Raw genomic sequence first — 14,019 nt, 5'->3', positions numbered from 1 at the left:
TTAAAACCAAGATAATTTGTGATATCCTCTGTATCCTCTTCGTCCCAAGTTAAAGCTGAATGACCCCAAACCCTCGTGAGAGCAAATCACTTGGTCTCTCACCCCCCAACAGGCATTAGATATCCAGCTTTCACCTCAAATAATGCAATTTCAGTTAATGTGACAACAGTATTTTGGCAAAGGTCAGGACAAAACCAGAAAAGGAAGGAGAGAGCCCAACCCATCACGAACACTTATAGCTCTCATATACAGAAAGTTCAACAAGTCCATTTTTATTGAGCACTGGAATTAAAAAAGTAACAGCACTTGGTTGATCTGGAACTAAAAAGCAAGACTTATTTTTACTTATTGATCACTCAGAACAATGTGGTTAAAAGCCCCCTGGAGAGGAAGGTGTAGCCCTCCTTGTTCCCTCTGCTCTCCAAGGGGATGGGGGTTTCAGAAGCTACAGCTGCACCGAACACAAAGTTCTTCTGATTGGAGACCCCAGGAGGGGTTTGATGCTCCTGGTTTTGGGGTCTGACACCCCAGGTATTGTCTCATGGCCAGGCAGAACCTGCAGCAGCCAAGGGCTGCTCTCCCTGCACCCACACTGATCTGCACCTGGTTGTCCCCCACACCTCTGAGTTGTCCCCAGCGGGCCTCACACCAGCACATCACAGGGAGGGTTGACATCCAACCCCATCCACCACTCCAGACCCTCCCTCAAAACACAATGTAGGAAATATTCTGAAAATCTGAAGAGGTTCTTGCAACACCCAGAAGTACCAAAGGGACAGCTACAGAAAAATGTTTGTAATTATTGTATTGGTTGCAGGTACCTAAAATTTGCACAGCACTGGTACAAGAGTCAGTGTGGAGTTGTAGGGAATATCATGCCACAAATATTTTTAAGGAAGGCATTTCGGATGGTGGAGTGTCCCCCTCCTCAAATCTCAGCAAAACATTAAATCCCTCTCTGCTGGGGTTGGTGGCAATGCCAGTAAGAAGATCCACTGTGGACTGGTGCTGGCCTCCTCCTCTCAGAAGCACTGGACACTCAGGCTGCACTTGGAATAAAGAAAGAAAAAAAATGTGACTATTTCAGCTTCTCACTGGCTGCTCACCGGACCTGCTTGAATGAGGGTAGAGGAGAAGAGCACTGTGTATCTCAGATAATTCTTTTTATGGAATTGTCCATTTTAGAGCCTACTGGGATTGAACAAAAAGAAAGTTTCCTCTCTTGTGGCATAATCAGCTAAAAGTAGCAGAAATTCACATGAGAACTTTTGCTGGTTCCAGTCACATCCTTGAGCTCTGTTTGCAGCCCTAGTAGCAATCCTGCTGCTCCCAGAAACTTCCACCATGGAGCTCCAGCAATTCCCTGCAGGTCAAAATGGGGTGGCCATTTATTTCTGGCACAGTTTGTCTCCAAGTGGTGGTTTCTGTAAGCACAGAAATGTCCTGAGAGTAAGAAATTCCCCTCCGGATGCTGCCACCATTCCTGTTGGTTCCTGCCTCATTCCAGGACTGGTTCACCTCCCACTGCGGAGTGAGGGGTTGCACCTGAGAGAAGGTGGCATGAGAGGCAGCCCTAAGCAGCACTGCTGGCTTTCAGGGCCTGGTAAAAAGCTTTGCAGCTTTTCCAGAAGGCAGACGAGGAGCACTGCCCCTGCATAGCAGGGAGGAACAACCGGGGAAAGACCGGGAAGTGACCGGGGAACGCCCGGGGTCGCTGGCTCAGCAGCTCACGGACAGTCAGTAACAGGACGTCACCTGAATGACATGTTTATTGTATGAGTCAGAAAGAAACCCTGAGTTACCGGCTGTAGAACAAAGTTAAATTAAAAAAATAAAGGGTGGTTTGGTTCAGAGGTTCCTGCTGAGGGGAAGGAAAACCCCACATGGTAAAAGCAGCAGCCAGAGCCAGCCCAAAGCCTTGGCTTTCCAAGGAGGAGGTTCTGTTGTCATCCCCCCCTGCACAGGCGACAAACTCCCCAGTGATGGGAGAACATGGAGGTGGTAGGGCAGAGGGAAGGAATGAGCCAAACCCAGGAGGTGTCCTGGCCTGCCGAGCATCTACGGGAGGGCTTGGAAAAACCGTGGTTTATTTTGTTCAGAGATCTGAGCTGCTGACTGGGCTGGAGGAACACGGGAGAGAGGGAGAAATGGAGGCTGCAAAATCCACCTGACATGGAACAAACACACAGGACATGGAGGGGAGGGATGTCCTTCATGGACACGAGTGCTGCTGGCTGGGAGCCTGCAGGGCTGGCTTTGGGAAACACATCCAAAGGTTCAAGGGAGGAAAAGCCCCAAAGCCTAAACCCCAAGTGTGACACAGTCTTCCAGATGCAGTGGAGTTGGAGAGGATCAGTGCCAAGGAATGCTGTAGCGACAACAAATACCTGGCCCTACACAGGGAAGGGTGAATCAGAGCTGCTTTTTAGTGCCACTTGACATCAGTTATACATTCTAGTTCTCATATACACAGATGGATGTCTTTAAAAATCAACAATTTACACTTCAAAAAAGTTTTACAGTGAAGTTCTCTCAGCAAAGATCAGTCCACACGAGGAGGAGCCAGTCTTTCAGGAGCAGGAAGGCACTTGGCCTTTTAAGAGCAAGCCCCCAAGGGAGCCCTTGTGCAGACCCTGCCCGTCCCCTGTCCCCCTCTTCCATAGGTGTGCAAAATCTGGGGTGTTCCTGCACCGTGGGGCCTCACAGGGTGGTGGAGGGGAGCTTCTTCACGCGCCTCTGTGCCAGGATGGAGGATTCAATGGGCTTCAGCTGAGGGCTTGGCTTGGAGCTGTTCAGTGCCGAGTACGTGGCAGCCATGGCACCCTGGAGAGAGGCACAGAGGAGTCACTCAGGTGTATGAGAGCTACTTCAGACTCGTGGCTTTACAAGACAGGGGACTAGAGCAGCCAGACTCACAAACAAAGCCAGGAGCATCTTTCTTATTTCTCTGAGTCTCCCTCCTGCACTGACATGCTGTTAAAGAATCTCTCCTTTCTTTTCTCCCAAAAACTCCAGCTTGTCTGTACTGCCTGCCCTGGCCCACACCTCTCCAAATTTCCATCCTGCTTTCCCACTCCAGGTTTTGTACCTTTACAAGCTGAATGTCCTGGTGATTGAGCTGGCTCTGGGGTAAACTGTCCTTCTGGGTTATCCACGGATGCTGCAGGACCTGCTTGGCTGTGAGACGCTGGTGAGGATCTACATGGAGCATCTTTGATACCAGATCCTACAGGCATTGTTTGGAAAGTCAGACTTTAGAAGATTTCATACTTTAAATGCAATAAACCCACCTGTCCACCCCCAGATTAGGATTTAAATGCAGAGGCCAAGTTTAAAGTCCCCAGACATTAATGTCTTTTTGTATGAAACATGTTTTTGGCAAGCCTAGGGGGTATAACACAGAGCAAACCCCACAAGGGTCAAGCACGAGGTTGGTTTTCCATGCAAATATCCACAGCCAGAGCTAAAACAAAGCTGCTGTGAGGGACATGTGGGGGTAGAAGCTGCAGGTTTTCTTCTCTCTCTTGTGTGCTCCCTCCCCAACCTGCTTTAAATTTTCCTCACAGCAACCCCAACCCCTGAGTAACACAAATATCGAACCCTACCTTGGCCATGTCAGAAATAGTGTCCCAATTGCCTCCACTGATGGAGAACTTCCCCCCTCCTATCCGGGTCAGGATCTCTTCTGGAGTGTCACTGGGACCATTTGCAAAGGGAGTGCAGCTGGGGAGAGAGGAGAGAGCCCTGGATTTACTGACCCAGGCAGGAGGAGAGGTGCAGCTGTCCCCACAGAGCACACCGGGGACAGGGGGATCACAGCCCCACCACTGCCTTACCCTGCCAGCATCGTGTACAGCAGGACCCCCAGGCTCCAGATGTCACAGCCCTCGTCGTAGCCTTGGCGTTTCAAGACCTGAACACAACAAGCAAAGGGAAAAAAGCGTGTTTGATTCCTGTCATTGAGCCCATTTCAGAAGAGGGGCTTGACCTGGGTGCAGTCCATATGCAAAGCTTCCAGAACTCGACAGAACAGCAAAGTCTGGGACTAAAAGATCAGGATTCAAAATAGATTCATTACTACAAGTGGTATTTCTGTAATTGCCTCTTCCAGGGCGGGCTGGAGATGGGAACAGGGCAGACTCACTGTGCCAAGTGGGAGCACAGGTTAGGGGAAGGACAAGGGGGCTGCTGAAGGGTCTCAGGTCAGTAAGGTGCTCACCTCGGGTGCCACGAAGTTTGCTGTGTAACAGGGGGTCATGAGGAGCCCGTTCTCAGCCCTGAGCTGCTTGGCAAAGCCGAAGTCACAAATTCGGATGCTCTCAGGGTTCCCTGATTTATCCACATAGAGGATATTGCTGGGCTTCAGGTCCCTGTGAACCACCTGTGGAGCCAAGAAAGGACTGTGCTCGTACCCCGAGTAGATAAAGGTCTGAAAGCTGCCTGAGGTCACTCAACCCCTGCTCTGGCCCCACATCTGCTTTGCCAAGAGAGCAACACCAGCAAGAAATAATTGTCCTGATGGGCAGAGTTACCCCCCGAAGGAGAGGGAGCGCAGTGTAATGCCAGGGAACTTTCCAGGAAAACAGTCATGACCACACTCACCCCTTGGGAATGCAGATACTCCACTGTTTTACAGATCATGTGCAGGACTGAACTGGCTTCTCTCTCCGAGAAAAATTTCTGTCTGAGGATTTTATCCAGCAGCTCCCCTCCCCTCATGAGCTCTGTCACCAGGTACACATACTTCCCATCATCGTACACCTGCCAAAGAAAATATGGATGGGGTAATCAAAATGTGCTTCCAGAGCTTCCTTTTTGTACTTCCATCTCCAAGGAGCAGACAGGGAGCAGCAGAGGTGGCCCTGGAGATGCTTCCCCACCCCAGAATCATGGAATATCCCAACCTGGAAGGGGCCCACAGGGATCATTGATCCAGCTCCTGGCTCTGCACAGACACCCCAACAACCCCACCCTGGGCATCCCTGGCAGCACTGCCCAAAGGCTCCTGGAGCTCTGGCAGCCTCGGGGCCGTGCCCATTCCCTGGGGAGCCTGGGCAGTGCCCAGCACCCTCTGGGGGAAGAGCCTTTCCTGACAGAGAAACAGAGCAACACATGGAGCTGGGTCACTGGGCTGCCCCTGCTGGGGCCGAACTCTGCCCCCCGAGCCTGCACTTCCTAAACCAAGACACAGGGAAGTCTCTCAAGCCACACTCACATCTTTCAGGGTGATGATGTTTGGGTGCTGCCCATACCGCAGCAGGATCTCAATCTCCTCAGAAGGGTCTCGCTTGCTCTTGTCAATCACCTGCAAGAGTAGGGACACACTTCAGCCACCACGGCTAGGGAAGGTGCCAGGACAAAGCACACAAGCTGAGTTTGGAGCCCTGCAGAGCTCCTGCGCTGTATCCACTCCCTGTCCCCTGATCTCTTTAGCTCTAAAAATCCTTTCGTTGCTTCATCAGTTCTGAGTCCTCAACCCACAAAATTTTATGTCTTTTTTTAAGACCTGATGTAGCCACAGCTTTGCACAGGAAGATGAGATGCTCTCCTCCCTCTGAGGGAGGAGGACACTGCTTCTCTGCTGTTCCTAGGGAAGTGCAGGTACATGCAGAGCAGCACAGAAATTGTCCTTTTAGATCCTAGATGAGCCTAAAGCTCATCCTGTTCCATCCCCTGCCATGGGCAGGGACACCTTCCTCTATCCCAGGTTGCTCCAATCCCCATCCAACCTGGCCTTGGACACTTGCAGGGATGGGGCAGCCACAGCTGCTCAGGGCAAAGATGTAACCGGGGAGCTCAGTTGGGAGGGCAGATCCCAGACCTTGACTGCGTACTCCATGTTGGTGGCCTTGTGGATGCAGCGTTTGCAGACGGAGTAGGAGCCGACGCCGATGGCCTCCTTCACCACGTACCCATCGCTGAACTGGACGTTCTTGCCATGCAGCTGCTGCCAGAGCACAAAGGAGAGCTGAGCTAGGAGGGTCCAGGGAAGGGTTTGTGCAATGTGATGAGTTAACTGGAGCACAGAAAGAGCTGTCAGACTGTCTGCTACATCCCACAGCTTCTCCTCCTGGTGGGGAACGGGAGGAGAGCAGAACAAGGCAGATATAGGTCAGTGAGCCAACACTGCCTGCACTGAGCACGGTGCCTTTAGGTGGCACCTCCAGGCCACGGGCATTTACAGACTCAGCAGCACAGATCCACCTGGGGACAGCAAAGCCGCAGCCCCACACTGCCCTGACAGCCTGTGCACAATGTGACAGTCAGTGGTGATGAAAGAACAACAGGAGGCAAGAATTCCAAAGAGAACTGCCTCAGGCTCCAGGTGGTGCAGAGGTCCTGCAGACCTGGAGCATTCCTGCACCTCCAAAGAGCTGTTCCTCTGCCCCCATTCCTTACCTGCACAACCGAATGCAGGGGTGGCTGGGCAGGTTTCACTTTACCATCCTCCATCAACCCGGTCGCCACGAAACTGAAGCCTCGGAAGAGCTGATGGGCCCCTGCACTCGGGGGGACACCCGGGGAATCTGCAGCAGGAGTTGAGAGACAGCTTGAGGAGGGCCTGAGGAGCAGAAGCCTCCCCCTCACTCCCAGGAGCTACGCTCCTGTAATTTATTTGAGATGGGAGCCACACCAGCAGCACAGAGAATCACAGAATCCCACAGAGAATCATGGAATTGTCCAGGCTGGAAAAGCTCTCTAAGATCAGTGAGTCCAACCATTCCCCCAGCACTGCCAAGGCTACCACGAAACCATGTCCCCAAGTGCCACATCCACATGGCTTTTAAACTCCTGCAGGGATGGTGACTGCACCACTACCTTGGGCAGCCTGGGCCAGGGACTGACAACCCTTTGGGGAGAAGAAATTTCCCTGATATCCAACCTGAACCTTCCCTGTGCAGAAACCTTATCCTGCTGGCACCGGATACTCCCCGGTGTGAAGCCACAGAGACATCTCACACAGGAAACTTGGGCTTTGCCTCAAGTCATACAAACCTTTTGGTGTCCGTGACGTGAATTCTGTGTCAAAATAAAAGGTGTCATCTGGCTGACCCACTGCAGGCTTGAAGGGGGGTTTGATTTCCCTGCGGTACAGCTTCTGCAAAACAAAAACCAAAACACAGCTGCAAAAACAGCTGGGAAGTGCTCCCACAGGCACCTTCTCCAAAGGGTGCAAAGGCTGGTGAAGAATGAGGGCCAGGAAGAGATTTTGTGAAACTCTGTGGCTTAGCATTTCGCTACAGCTCGGCAGCCTGAGGGAGGACTTTTTAGCTGGTTGGGTGTTTTTGAGTCAGTTTGTGAAGAAACACTACAAGTTCTACCATATATTAAGTCAAGAAAAATTTTCTGTAGGCAACTTGCCCCCACTCCAAACACAGTATCCATAAAGTATTTCTCTCAACAGACTCTTCCATCTCCTCCTAACTCCCTTTAGGGCTTTGCTGACACGTATTTCCCAAGGGATGGCTGGGAGATGCCCCAGCAGGATATTCATAACCCAAAACTCCAAGTGCCTTTTTTAATTGCTTCTTGAAGCAAAAATTGGAAAAAAGCTTTACTGGCAATCCTGGAAGGTCGGTCTAGCAGCTTGTTGGGGGCCTTGGAAGCACTGGACTTCAAAACTCTTTCCAAGTAAGGGAGAACAGGGAAGAACACAACTACACAGTAAGGTGGGAGTTGGCCAGAAACAGTTGGGAAATGCCAATTCAGTGATTGCCCTGATCTCCTTGCCAGGAATGTTTCCCCAATTCCTTCCCACTTTGTGCAAGACAATCCTTGTTGTGCCAAACCTCAAGGAAAACGTGAGAGGTGTGGTGACAGGCAGCCCAGGTATGAGACAGTTACAAAACAGAGAGAATTTTAGTTTTGGGAAGGGTTATTGGAGTGGATGGGGACAGGAGCTGGTGGTTCTCCCATAGCTGGCCAAGCATCAGGACTGTGCTGTTCCTGCTGCCAGAACTGTGTTACTGGTGCTGAGTGGTGCAGAAATTTGCTCTTTCTGATACTCACGTTCCAGTCGATGGTGGAGTAGAAAGGGTGGCGCTTGATCTCCTCTGCCCCGTCTGGCCCAGACCCTGCAAGAGGCACCACGGATCACGTTGTACTGAACCCCCACCAAGGCAAAGGGGACAGCCAGGGATGCAGCACAGCCAGGTGTGACAGAGAACCTGGCTGGGATCACCTGAGTGCCCTGGCCCAGCACAGGTGTGAGCACGCTGCTGACCCAGCGCAAGAGGCCCCTTATGGCATCAGGGACATTCAGAAACAAACAAAAAAAAAGGTCTTACCTAATCTGTTGGCCGGATTCCTTTTGAAAAGGGCTCGCAGGAGGCTCTGAGCCTCAGTGCTCAGGAACTGTGGCATGCCCAGCTTCGCTCTGGGGAGGAAGTTATGCAATCAGCTGCAGGTTTGAAGAAGTCAACCCACAAGGCGACTGCAGCACCTCCACCCCCAAAATGCACAATCATCTCTCTGGCATTTACACTGCACCCTTCAAACTGACTGCTGATGTGGCACCACTTGCCAAAAAATGCCACAACATTGCAAGAGCCCCCAAATTGCAACACCCGTCCTGTGCAGAAAGGAGAGAGAAACTGCTCTTACTTGAGGATGAGGGTCATTGTCTCCTTACGGTCCTTCCCCTGGAAGGGCAGTGACCCCGTGAGCATTTCAAACTGGGAGGAAAAGAGAAGCGGGGTCATGTCTGAGCAAGGCTCAGGGTTGCACAGGGTTGCCCCTTCCTGCTTGTGAGGGGTCTCAAGCCTGGCTCTGACAGAGCTCACAGGCACCGTGTGTTCCCAGCAGCAGCTTGGCTCACGGGGTTCGCAGGGGAACGTGTCCAGGCCAGCGCCTGCTCCTGCCGGAGCCCTGGGCTCCAGCGGCTGCCAGACGGTGGCACCAGATCTGCGCTGACAGCGATGGCCCGGCGCTGCGGGGGACACGGACACCCCCAGGCACCCCACAGACACCCCACAGACACCCCCATGCATCCCACAGGCACCCCACAGACACCCCCATGCATCCCACGGACACCCCCACACACCCCGCATACCCCTCACACCCCAGCACCCACTGGCACAGCAGCCTCGAGGGACCAGCGCTCCCGGCTGGAGGCCTGGACAGCCCCTTAGGGAGCCCTTTGGGGGGCGTGGGGAGCCCCCCCAGGTCAGCAGGTCTGGAGGACACACAGAGCCGTGTCTGGGCGTTCCAGAGCAGGGGCAGCTGCCATTCCCAGTCCCGGACAGGGTACCCACCATGAGGACCCCGTAGGACCACCAGTCAGCACTGTGCGAGTGGCCCTGGCGATTCACCACCTCTGGAGCCATGTACTCCACGGTCCCGCAGAAGGAGTAGGCTTTCTTCTCGTGGTCTATGGCCTCCTTACTCAAGCCAAAATCTGCACAAGAGAAAGCTGTCAGCACTCAGCCAGTGCTCCGAGCATTTCGAGCAGCTCTGTATTTCAGGAACTGGCCCTGCTGGAGCCCAAGGCTCTGTGGAGCCCCTTACCTGTGAGTTTGATGTGTCCCTCTTCATCCAAGAGGATGCTACAGCAGGAATGGAAAAACAAGTTGTTACTGTCTGTGGTAAGGGCTGGTGAGAACAAGCACAGCAGGGGGTGGTCTGAGATGCTCCCAGAATACAAAGGAAAAGTTACCTGTCCCTTCTCCCCGTGCTTTAAGCTCCACCACCAAGACAGGAGTGGGACCAGGAGCACCTCTCCACACCCTCAGCTTCACAGTAAACAAATGGCCCCAGAGGTTACCCCCCTCTGATCCCCACATACCCCAGGCAAGGATAACCAAGCTGGAGTGAGCTCTGCAGAGCCCAGCCTGGTCCCTTCTCCCTCTGAAGGCTCCCAGCTGCCTAAAGCTGGAGCCTGGAGGCTGCCACAAATCTCTGCTCAGCCCTGTGGCACACACAGGCTGCTCCTGGCTGGAACCACTGATCTGAGGAGCAGCAGCCTTGGATTGGCACCACCATCTCCCATCTGTCCAGCCTTGGGGCATCCTCCAGCCCCTCTGGAAGGTGGGAACTGTTCCCTGACTGCTGGCTGGGATCCTGCCTCAGCTGGGCCGCACGTACTTCTCTGGCTTGAGGTCCCTGTAGATGATCCCCAGGCTGTGCAAGTGGTCGAGTCCCAGTGCCAGCTCTGCCAGGTAGAACTTCACGTCCTCCTCGGTGAACATGACCTGCAGGCAGGGGGAGGAAGCAGAGAGGTAACCCATACAATGCCAGCAGCTCCCCTGCGCCCAGGCAAGACCTTCCACATCCACGTTGCTCCCCCCTGCCCTTTCTAAGTTTTCCAGACTTCACCCACCATTCATAGAATCCTAAAATGGTTTGGATTAGAATGGACCTTAATGGATCCAGTCCTACTCCCCGCCATGGGCAGGGACACCTTCCACTATCCCAGGGTGCTCCAAGCCCCGTCCAACCTGGCCTTGGACATTTCAAGGGATGGGGCAGCTACAGCTTTTCTGGGCACCCTGTGCCAGGGCCTCACCACCCTCACAGGGAAGGATTTCTTCCTTAATTCTAATCCAAACTGACCTTCTTTTAGTTTTTGTTCTTTAGGAGATGCTCATCTGAAGTTGCTGCAGGGATGGGACCTGCCACTTCTGCTGCTGCTTTCCTGCTGGAGCACAGGGGTCTCACAACACCCTGTCCTGGTGCCAGCTCTGGACGAGCAGCAGGCTGGAGGCTGTTTTCACCCTCTTTGCAAGGGTCCATCACTTCTCCAGGCCATAAGCAGAGTGGAGCTGAGCCTCAGCAGCCCACCGAGATGCCGGAGCATACCCACCTCTTTGGAAAGCCGAGTGAAAAGGTCACCTCCTCTGAGGAAATCCAAGATGAGGTACAGCTTCCCCTCCGTCTGGAATGCTGAAACACAAGCCAGAGCAGGAATCAGGCCCCTGCACTGAGGGAAGGCTCTGTGGTATTACATTCATCACTTAAATCCCAGTGGCTCCAGCTGGGCACATGCCCTTCGTGGTTCCTGGGTTAAATGCAGGTAGGGCTGATGGGGAAAAGGAGATGGCCTGTCCCTGCTGCTGAAATGGGAGCTCCCCACAGCACTCTGGCACTGCAGAAAATCCTCATTTTATGGGGGTCTGGTTCTCCTTCCGCCAGTGATACCCTCCTGAAAGGGCTGTTTTCCCGGGAGAGGCACCGGTCACCTTACAGGGAACAAAGCTGTCCTTGCCTTCCCCAGAGTCAGAGCGTTTGGCTAGTTAACTCTGCTTTCTCAACTTCTCCTGGTTTAATGTTTTAATCCCAGGGATCTGATGTTTAAAACTCCTCTCCCGGTCCATGCTCTGTTCCCCGTTCCATAGTTGGAGCAGGCAGTGGGATCACAGATCCTTCCAGGAAAGAATTTGTGTTCAGTGTTTGAAGGCAGTCAGAGTCTGCTGGAGCTGCAGCCTCTCTCCCAGCACCCCAAGGAGTTCCACACTCACCGTAGTGGAGTTTCACCACAAAGGGATGGTTGACATCAGCCAGGATGTCCCTTTCTATCTTTGTCCTCAGTCGATCCCGCACTGTGGGAAGAGAGGAGCAGCTCAGACACGGAAAAAGGCCCCTGGGCAGTGTCCAGCCCCAGTGTCCAGCCCCATCCCAGCCTTAAGCACCAAGCTGCTTGAGCCAGGTGTTTTCCCACCTCCATCATGATGCTCTTAAACAGATGAAAGAAAAGAAGGGCATTTTGATGGGATAAAGATGTTTCTCTTTCACTCAGCTCACCCCGGGGCCAGCAGTGGCTGCTGTGACATTTCCCCAGTGCTCTTTAAGTCACAGAGGATCAGAGCACTGCAGGAAGAGTCTCCTTCCTACCTTTCAGCGTTGCCTTCTTGAGCACTTTCATGGCATAGAGGTGGTTGCTGTCTGGGGGTGTTATTTTTCTCACGAGGAAAACCTGAGGCAGAAGAACACCACATTCACCAAGTACTAAACACTGACAGTAGGAGCTGGATGCCTCCCAAAGTGGCAAACCCCAGAGTGTCCCTAAGAAGCTCAAGCTTTTCCATGGGTTTCCAGGGAAGTGCTGTGTGTGGATTCCTCTCACCCCCCAGTTTCATGCTGCACTTGCCTCCTTTCCAGCCTTCCACACCTCCTGACTCCTGCAGCTCCTGTGGGGCTGGGGCTGATGCCTGGGAGCTGTGACTGGAGGCACTGATGCATCACTGTACCACAAAAGCCTCCTGGTTTGTCAGTCACATCAACCCCTTGTTATTCAGGTTCTGCATCCTCTGGATTTTTATCTCCTTCCCTTCCCTGATGTCTCATTCTACCTGGTTTTAGGCAACATCAAAAGGACACCACCTGCAAGTGGTGGGCTTGGCAGTGCTACTGGTAGGACTGGATGATCCCAGAGGTCTTTTCCAACTTTTCTCCAATTCTACAAAGCCACTGCTGCATTTGCCCAGGGAGCAGCACTCGGTCCTGTCCGAGCCCCCACTGTCAGCTGGTAACTGACTGACACCAAGCTGGTTTAGTGTGTCAGCAAATGGTCTCTAAGAGACCTGGATTATTGAACTAGATAACAGCTACAGGCTACTTCCTTCCTCCTTCACAGAAGGGAAACTGGACTGTAAACAGGGGCCAGGCCCAGCCTGGGGCACACAGCAGCAGTTCTGAGAAGGGAGGAACATGCCCAGGAACATTCCTGGGAGTCAGAAAAGTGGTTTTGTTGGGGATGGTTCCTTTCATCACTGAAATCATTCCTCTGGCATGGCACATAGGAAGAAGTGATCTCACCTTGCCAAAAGAGCCCTGTCCCAGCACCTTCAGGAGCTCAAACTGTGAGGGATCAGCCTTCTCGGAGCCCTCCTTCACATGGTGTGTGATGTTGATTTCCTGCACAACACCTTCCCCCTGAAACAGAGGGCACACGGTTGGCAGGGACTCCCAAGCAAGGGAAAGCAGCCTTATGGGATTATGGAACAAGGACTGCAGCTCCAGACTCACAGGAGCCACATCTGAGAGAACCATGAAAGTTGGTGCTTGTCACAGGTATCAGCATCTGCAATCAATAAGTCAGGATAGGGAGGACCAGGTAAATACAGAGCCCTCCCTCCCCCCCAACCACAGGAGCTGCTTTGAACTGCATTTCAGAGGAGTGCTTGAGAAGCACCTTCCTTTTTGAGGCACTGGTAGCAAAAACAGGAGTGTTTATGCCACTAAAAATCCCACAACACAAAAAATACGGCACTGTTGTCAAAACAGGGCCAGGGCTGGCAAAAATCAGACATGTTGGAGCCCATCTGCTCAGCAATCTGAGCAACTCTGCAACATAAGTCTTAGTGCATCTTCAGCACATACAGATGATGCCTTAACAGACTCCAGCCTTCAAGAAGATTGAGGGGAAGCCAAGGTCTCTGGCACATGTTTTGTTTAAAACACATTATTTTACTTAAAAAAAAAATAAAGAAGAAAAAATAGATTTAATCAGCATAAATAGAATAAACTCACCAAGGGAGCTGGGCCAGCACAGCCACAGACCCTGAGGTGATGCTGAAACACCTCCTATTCCCAGCAAAACTTGTCTGTACCTCTAGTGAGCAAAGCCCAGATTTCAGTTCAACAGAAACACCTTGTGATGCTTTGTATTGCATCCCAAAGATACAGAGACCTTTTGCACTGTTAGTCTCCATCTGTGCCTTTCCCTCTATCTCTGGTCAGACACAGCCAATGTATCTGTATTTGGGTTCCTTATGAGCTTGACCTGCTCCAGCCCCGCTCCCACAGGGCCCGCTGGGCTCAACTTCCCTGACTCTTACTCAGGCCATAAATCCCTTGTAGCTGGACATCTTGTAAGGGGAGGTCCAGCCTCCTCAGCACTTCACTCCCATGTTATCCAGTGCAGACATGGTCTGGTTGCTTTTTGGACCCAAAGGACAGCAATTATATTCAAAAATGGATTACACTCTGCTGTCCCTGGCCCTGGGGAAGCTGTGGCCAGCAGAGGTTGCAGAAAGCTGGAACTACTGTTTATTTTTTTCCCTTGCAGAGTTGGGGGAAAAA

At 52.5% G+C, this 14,019-nt stretch overlaps 1 protein-coding gene across 8 annotated transcripts in view; it reads right to left on the bottom strand.

The window, feature by feature from the left end:
- Positions 1–247: 247 nt before the first annotated feature.
- The window catches only part of RPS6KA1 (ribosomal protein S6 kinase A1), a 35,295-nt gene continuing 21,523 nt past the window's right edge, over positions 248–14,019 (bottom strand). For 3 of the 8 annotated variants that reach the window (XM_048327051.1, XM_048327057.1, XM_048327056.1), the window contains 21 exons: positions 12,754–12,870; positions 11,830–11,911; positions 11,457–11,537; positions 10,802–10,881; positions 10,084–10,190; positions 9,508–9,545; positions 9,255–9,397; positions 8,605–8,675; positions 8,289–8,377; positions 8,011–8,075; positions 6,997–7,099; positions 6,400–6,527; positions 5,822–5,947; positions 5,216–5,305; positions 4,603–4,761; positions 4,220–4,381; positions 3,837–3,913; positions 3,606–3,723; positions 3,089–3,226; positions 2,705–2,823; positions 248–1,044 (listed from right to left, as the gene is read on the bottom strand). In XM_048327051.1, coding sequence (XP_048183008.1) covers positions 1,023–1,044; positions 2,705–2,823; positions 3,089–3,226; positions 3,606–3,723; positions 3,837–3,913; positions 4,220–4,381; positions 4,603–4,761; positions 5,216–5,305; positions 5,822–5,947; positions 6,400–6,527; positions 6,997–7,099; positions 8,011–8,075; positions 8,289–8,377; positions 8,605–8,675; positions 9,255–9,397; positions 9,508–9,545; positions 10,084–10,190; positions 10,802–10,881; positions 11,457–11,537; positions 11,830–11,911; positions 12,754–12,870 — 2,115 coding nt within the window. In that variant the 3' untranslated portion in view covers positions 248–1,022. Of the gene's footprint in view, positions 2,824–3,088; positions 3,227–3,605; positions 3,724–3,836; positions 3,914–4,219; positions 4,382–4,602; positions 4,762–5,215; positions 5,306–5,821; positions 5,948–6,399; positions 6,528–6,996; positions 7,100–8,010; positions 8,076–8,288; positions 8,378–8,604; positions 8,676–9,254; positions 9,398–9,507; positions 9,546–10,083; positions 10,191–10,801; positions 10,882–11,456; positions 11,538–11,829; positions 11,912–12,753; positions 12,871–14,019 lie in introns of all 8 variants that reach the window. The other 5 variants (XM_048327054.1, XM_048327058.1, XM_048327053.1 and 2 more) reach the window with 4 other exon arrangements.

This window comes from Corvus hawaiiensis, chromosome 23 (genome assembly GCF_020740725.1).
Source record: "Corvus hawaiiensis isolate bCorHaw1 chromosome 23, bCorHaw1.pri.cur, whole genome shotgun sequence".
In the NCBI taxonomy this organism is placed as follows: domain Eukaryota; kingdom Metazoa; phylum Chordata; class Aves; order Passeriformes; family Corvidae; genus Corvus; species Corvus hawaiiensis.
This window is presented reverse-complemented; position numbering and strand designations above follow the sequence as displayed.